The sequence below is a fragment of the Rattus rattus genome, chromosome 1 (genome assembly GCF_011064425.1).
Source record: "Rattus rattus isolate New Zealand chromosome 1, Rrattus_CSIRO_v1, whole genome shotgun sequence".
Classification (NCBI taxonomy): domain Eukaryota; kingdom Metazoa; phylum Chordata; class Mammalia; order Rodentia; family Muridae; genus Rattus; species Rattus rattus.
Window position 1 is genome coordinate 22,713,729 of NC_046154.1, and position 6,871 is coordinate 22,720,599.

At 47.2% G+C, this 6,871-nt stretch overlaps 1 protein-coding gene across 1 annotated transcript in view; it reads right to left on the reverse strand.

The window, feature by feature from the left end:
- Window positions 1–6,871, reverse strand: part of Stpg1 (sperm tail PG-rich repeat containing 1) — a 33,594-nt gene extending 26,723 nt beyond the window's left edge. The window contains exons 1-2 of the mRNA XM_032890998.1: window positions 6,784–6,871; window positions 5,019–5,137 (exon numbers count right to left, since the gene is read on the reverse strand). Coding sequence (XP_032746889.1) covers window positions 5,019–5,137; window positions 6,784–6,871 — 207 coding nt within the window. The remainder of the gene's footprint in view (window positions 1–5,018; window positions 5,138–6,783) is intronic.

Genomic DNA, 6,871 nt, shown 5'->3' on the forward strand with positions numbered 1-6,871 from the left:
AAAAGAGAAATCCTTCCCCAGGGTTGTGAGTTGGAAAGTCTGTTCTCAGTGCTGGTCAGCTCTGTGATCTTGAGTAACTCACCTCACTGGGCCTCAGTTTCCTTATCTATAAATCTAAGGTGCTGGGATCCTAGTGAGGTCTCAGGGTCTCTATATGCTTGTGTTCCATGTGACTAATGATAATGATGGTGTATAGAAGTGTTTTGCCTGCTGGTATGTATGCAAAACACGTGTGTTCCTGGGTGTCCATGGAGACCAGAAGAAGGTACTGGATCCCCTGGAAATGGAGTTGTAAACAGTTGTGAGCTGCCAGGGTAGGTGCTGGGAATTGAACCCAGGTCCTCTGCAAGAGCACGTGCTCTACCTGCTAAACCATCTCTCCAGCCCCTGATATGTGACCTCATAAGTACAGACACTGGGTAGGGAAGACAGCTCTCTACCCTGGTCTATCGGCACACCCACCCACTGCGCTGTCTCAACCTACCCAGTCAAATTAGGCTCACAAACAACGACTAGCTGTTTTTGCTTAAGTATAGCCCAGGAAGTATTTGGGACATACTTGTGCTAAAAATAATTACCTATTTGCAATTCTAATTTATCCAAGCACCTGTACTTGTCTTTGCTAAATCTGACAACTTTACCGGACATCCATTGACTGGGTCAGAGTACAAAACAGCTACGGTCCAGAGCAAATGGGAATGGGGCTGTCACTGTTTAGCCTGTGGGGACGAGATTTACTCTTGATGAAGGAAGGTCCAAGAGAGAATCTTTTGGGCTGAAGCATACTGGAGCTGGCCTGTGAGGGAAGGGGGTCATTAAAACCCTGACAGTGGTCGTTGAAATTGACCGCCGTAGGAATGTTCACAGTGGAGAAATCAGCCGAGGCTACAGTGGAAGGAAGATCTGGTTTGCCTTCTCATTACCAGACCACAAAACCACCAGGGGGGACTCCACAGGCACAGAGAAAGCACCCGGGTGCAGAGGACCCTTGGGAAGCTGCGGGAAGTGGAGCGGGACTCATCCATCCCCCTTAGTCTCTTAGATGAGACACTGCAGAAGGCAAAAAGCTAATAATCAAAGTAGAAGTAATCGCCCACCACAACCACAGAGTCTCGGAGCCAGGGCACCTGTGGGCATGAGACTGGGCAAGCAATGTGTGGTAGGTGTGTTTCCCTCCTCTCGGCCAACACACACCTCAGGTGATACTTGGGGGAGAAGCTCTTAGAGCTGTCATTGGACTGGCGATCTCTGCAGGTGTTAGGATCCGGAGGGGATCCTTAGCCACCTGACCCTGGGATGGGCCTGAAGAGGCCACGAGGGAGCTGGCATCCAGACCCTGGGCCTGGGTATCTTCCCAGGCTTGTGGGGGAGGTCTGACTGCAGAGCCCAGAGCCATGGCCCAGAGTCCATCTAATATCATAAATTCTGTCTGAGTTCCTCTGCAACCTTGCATGGTTTCACCTTGGTTTAGACTCTGGCTTCTGACCAGAAGGGAACTCCCCCGTCAGACCCTGTGTGGAGCTTCCAGGCTAACTGGCTTGTCTCTCAAGTGCTTGTCTATATCCCAGGCTGGATGTAACTCATCATATAACAAAGATTGCCCTGAGCTGCTGATTGTCCTGCCTTAGCTTCCCAAGTGCTACAACCGCAGGCGTGGGGCAGCACGGTCAATTTCATTGTGCGTTTATGACCTACCACATGGGTGCTAGGAATGGAACCCAGGTCTTCTAAGAGGGGCACACATGCTCTAAACCACTGAGCCCTTTCTCCCTTTCACCATGGAACTTAAGTGGCCCTCACCTATAAGATATGGTGTCCCTTTCCTACCAGCACCTGTTCATCAAGTGGAAGAAGACATCAGGTTTGGCATCATGCAATCGTCACCCCCAGGAAGAGCTTATCTAGTGTGACATCCTAATATTTAAGGGGAAGAACCGGATACAGGTGGTGCCCTTCCAGTTCCTTAGCTTGGGAAACTGAGTGTGACGGAGCAGAAGTTGGGTGACGGGGAAGGAAATGTCCAGTGGGCTGTGTCACCTAGAGGTGGACCTCCTCGCGAATGTTGTTAGCTACACGTTTGCAAGCAATCATGAAGTTCATTCCTAGCAATCCAAATGGCCAATTTAGACACAAGTCTGTGCTGGAGCCTCATCCTCACTGTGGTGAGATTAAAAAAAAAAAAGTCTTGCTGGTGGTGACGCAAGCCTTTGATCCCAGCACTCAGAAGGTAGAGAGGCAGGTAGATGTGTGAGATCCAGACCAGCCTGGTCTACAGAGCAAGTTCCAGGAGGGCCAGGGCTACACAGAGAAACCCTGTCTCAAAACGAAAGTGTGAGGGGGACCCACGAGCCATAGCCTGAGAGCAGAGTTCAGAAGATGACCAGAGGGAGTCCGTTCTGGAAGTGGGTACCTTTAACACACCCCGCATCCCAGCTAGGACACTGGCACCCCGAGAGTGGGATTCTTACAGGGAATGTGAACTGGGCTGGGGCTCAGCTATGGCACAGGTGAGTGTCTGCCTTGGAGGGTGCCATGTTAAAGCAGGGCTAAGTGGGTCACAGCTCCAAGGTGAGCAGCCGACCGGGTGTGGGCTCAGCACAGGGCGTGTGTGGCTCCTGTCTTAAGCAGGGGAGGTTCCAAATCTGTTGTTAACTTGGGTTGCCTCACTAAATTACTGGGTGATGCTGCGCAAGCGCGTTGCTTCTCCGTGCTCATTTCTCCCTCAGGAGCAGTGAGAAGGATGGGCCGGGAGCGTGGAAGGAGTGAGCTCTTTGTGCTTTTAGCTTAGGACGTGGGGATTATAGAACTCCTTGGTAATTACACAACCCCAACTTCCATGTTGCAGATGAGGAAACCAATGCCCACAAAGGACAAGGGGCCGCTCTCAAGGCTCCTAGGTAGAGACAGGGAACACAGGGGATCTCTGTAGAGATGCCATGCTTCTGCTAAATAAATAAATAAATAAATAAATAAATAAATAAATAAATAAATAAATAAATAAATAAAATGCTTTCAAAGGCATAGATGAAAGGCTTGTCATCAAATGGGTACCACTACACCGGAAAACTGGGAACCACACTTCTGAGAGCTTTCTGCCTGTATCTGATGCTACCCTGCAGTTCTGGCTGGTGGCCATCCTGACACCCCTGGGCAGGAAACAAAATAGGATTCCACAGGGTACTTTCAGCTCCTGGATCTGAGTCTTCAGAGCCTGCCAGGCGGGTTGGGGCCCCGGCAAGGAGCACTTATTGCCTTTGCTAGAGATCAGTCTGTTCTGGAGATCCTGTCTGTTTTGCCAAGGTCGTTCCAGAAGCACGGCTGACTTTCATCAACCAAATTTACAGCCTCGAAGGCCACAAAGGCAGGTGTGGCTCAGTGTGGAAACAGTGAGAGGTTTTGGAGTGAGCTGTGCCTGGGTTGAGGCCTAATTCTTTCGACGTTGATTCAGCAAATATTTATTTAGAGCCTCTTATGTGGTAAACCCTGGGCTGTGTGGCCCAGGGTGGGTCACTTAGCCCTCCTAAGCCCTGGTTTCCTCTTATGTTAATGAAGACACTAAACCCTGTCTTTTAGCATTGCTCTGGAGGATCGGTGATACGATCTAAAAATGCTTTAACACATATTAGGGCTGGTGGTGACGGCTACTATTCTTTTTATTGGAAACTGAGCTGCGAACACCCTGGACGTGGACGACTCACACACTGTCATTAAAGCGGATCAGAGGGAACTCACACAGCAAGTGGGGAAAGAGCCTGACAGCTAAAATACAAACTAGAGAAAGAAAGGAAGAAAGGAAAGAAAGAAAGAAAGAAAGAAAGAAAGAAAGAAAGAAAGAAAGAAAGAAAAAGAAAGGAAGAAAGGAAGAAAGAAAAAGGAAGGAAGGAAGGAAGATGATACCAGAGCAAGTTTTTATCATCCTGAGGAAAAATACCTGTGATTTTTAAAATGTGTGTGTGTGTGTGTGTGTGTGTGTGTTACTTAGTGACGGCTTCATAGAATCCTGAGGTGATCAGGTTAAAAGGTCTAAATCCACTCTATAGTTCCGAGATCCAGCTCACAATGGAAGAACCACGCCTGGGGCTTCCGGCCTTGCCAGCCTCCCACCCCCCAGCCCCACCCCCACACTGGCATACCTCAGAGCCCCGGTTCTCCTGCCCCCTCCCCTGCTGCCTTCTCGGGGGAGATTGAAGGATGACAGCCACCTGCAGAGTGCAGCAGGAGGTAACCAGGATGACCACTTCTTCAAAGAGATGCTACTGTCAGGGTCCTACTTAAAAGAATGAGGGATGTGGAGAAGACTAGGGATGCCTGTGAGTTGCTACTGCCCCCTGCTGGTGAGAAAGGAGAAGGTCGAAGCCAAGGAATATGTTAAATAAAGGTTTGCCAGCAAACACCCAGAACTTTCCGGGGGACAGCACTTGGCGGCGGGTATTTTTATCTGCTAAGCCATCTTACCAGCCCCCGGAATATAAATCAGACATTGTTTCAGGGATCTTTTAAGTGGGGGAGCTCATTATTAACACAGCTATAAATTTATTAGAGAACTTGTTTTTCCACGTTATCTGGGAGATGTAATTCCCTCTGATGGATCAGAGTGGGGTAGTTTTTATCTTCTACTATTTATACCTAGGTTTGGAAGATTTTGTATTTTTATTCTTTTCAAAATAATGATTATTTTGGCCACCGGACGTGGTGACTGATTTCAGGTGCACAGGTAGTCAAGGAATGAGACTCTAAATACTGGGTAGCCAGCCGGGCTATCCAGTAAGACCCCAAGTTACGTTTCTGAAGCACACATTATGTATAAAATCCAGGTGTAATTCCCAACACAACAAATAAGCCGATCAATTGATTTAATGACCATTCAGTCAGTCAATCGATCAATTTCAGTACGGTTCTTACCATACTGAAAGGATGGCACAGCCCCTGGGGTGATACTGCCCTCTGCTGTTCAAAGAGAAACACAACAGCTGAAATCCAAGCAAAGAATTTTGAAGGCAACAACAGGTTTTTTTTACCTTTTTGCTATAAAATCTCCTGGCTTGGCTGTTAAATCCCATTTTTTCTGATTCTGGGATTACTGACCTCCTCTGTCTATAAGGAATGGAGGATTGAGTTGGGTATGCAGCAGTAAAACCTAGACAACAACAAAAATGACATCCATCAGTACCTCTCTAGGGAAACTCTGTGGAGTCATCCTAGGCTGGGAATGTAGCTCAGTTAGTAGGTACCAGGATCACGCCAGGGTTCCATTCTCAGGCCCACAGAGACCCGCGTGCGGTGCCCACAGCTGTACTTGCTGCACTCAGGTAATGGAGGCAGGGGGATTAGAAAGCCAGGGTCACCGTTGGCTACATATTAAGTACAAGACCAGGCCGGAATACATAAGGCACTCTTTCAAACATAAACAAATAACCAAATGAAGAGTTATCTTTGTGAGCTAACAAAAGAGAACTCAAGATACGCAGCCCCTCCCAAGGGTTGTGAGGTGCAGGGGGGTCCGCCCCCCTTTGTGACTCAAGAAGATACAACCTTTCCTTTTTTTTTTTTTTTTGAAGCTGGCTAGGACCAGAGGAGGCTTGTATGGGTAGTTGAGACTTCCTTACTTTTTCTTCACCACCTCCTCTCCCCACTATGTGGCAGTCTGATGACACGTAGCTGAACTCCACAGTCAGTATGTCGCTTTCCCCTCCTTTTCTCCCTCCTGGCAACTGTTTAGATTTACAGCTTGTTTTCTCTGTTTTCTTTTATTTAATTATCTTTTCTTTTAAACTCTAATAAAACTGTCCTCTTTGAATTAAAAACATTCAGTACAGGGTCAAAGGATGGCTCAGCAGGCGCAGGCTCTCATTGCCAAGCCTGACCCGCTGAGTTCGATCCCCAAGATCCCCATGGTGGAAGGAGAGAACCAATCCCCGAAAGTTGTTCTGTCTTCCACATGTACTCCATAGCATGTGGGTACAAAATAAACAAGTCTAATTTTGGAAATTTAAAATAGAGACTGAAGAGATGGCTCCTAGGTTAAGAGCACGGGCTGACCTTCCAAAGGACCCTGGTTCAATTCCCAGCATCCACTTGGCAGCTCACAATTATCTGTAACTAAAGTTCCGGGGGATTCAAAACCCCCTTCTGGCCTCTTCAACCACTGCATGCACATGGTGTGCAGACTCAAACATATAAAAATAAATGTTTTAAAATGAAAATATCCAATATAGAATGTGAACAAATCAAGAATAGGCAGATAGGGCAGACAGTAAATCACAAACCGACAGACTTACACTTAACACAGTAATAACCACATTAAATGTTAATGGTCCACACATTCCGGTTAGAAGACAGGGATTGTCAGACTGGGTAAGAAAGACCCAACTGCATACTGCAAAAAACAAAAACAAAAAAAAAAAAAAAAAAAAACCAGAAAACAAAAAACAAAAAACAACTTTTCAACTACAGAGCCAGAAAAAAAAAAAATAAAAAGAACGGAGACTTGCAATAAGAACTTGGTTGTCAGAAATAAAACAAGGAAGATCTGTCACACGTTTCAAGTGAAGAACATGGCTCTGGCTGGACATATGAAAATAGCGTGTGGTTTTTTTTGTTGTTGAAGGGACAGCCCTCCATCCCATTCATCCTTTCCAATGGTTTCTTCCCACCTACACGCTAGGGTTAGCACTCCATGGGATACACTCCCGAAGGATGGACTTGTGGCTGGCACCGGGATTTACTAACCGCTGCGCCTGCGCTCTCAGGCACTGGCACGGACATGCTGTAATCAAAAGTCACCTTTCTGTACTCTGTCGACACCCTTGTTAGGTTTGCCAAGGTCTTCTCTCACGGTAAAGCTGCCCGCGTTAGCAAATTTCTGGGACAT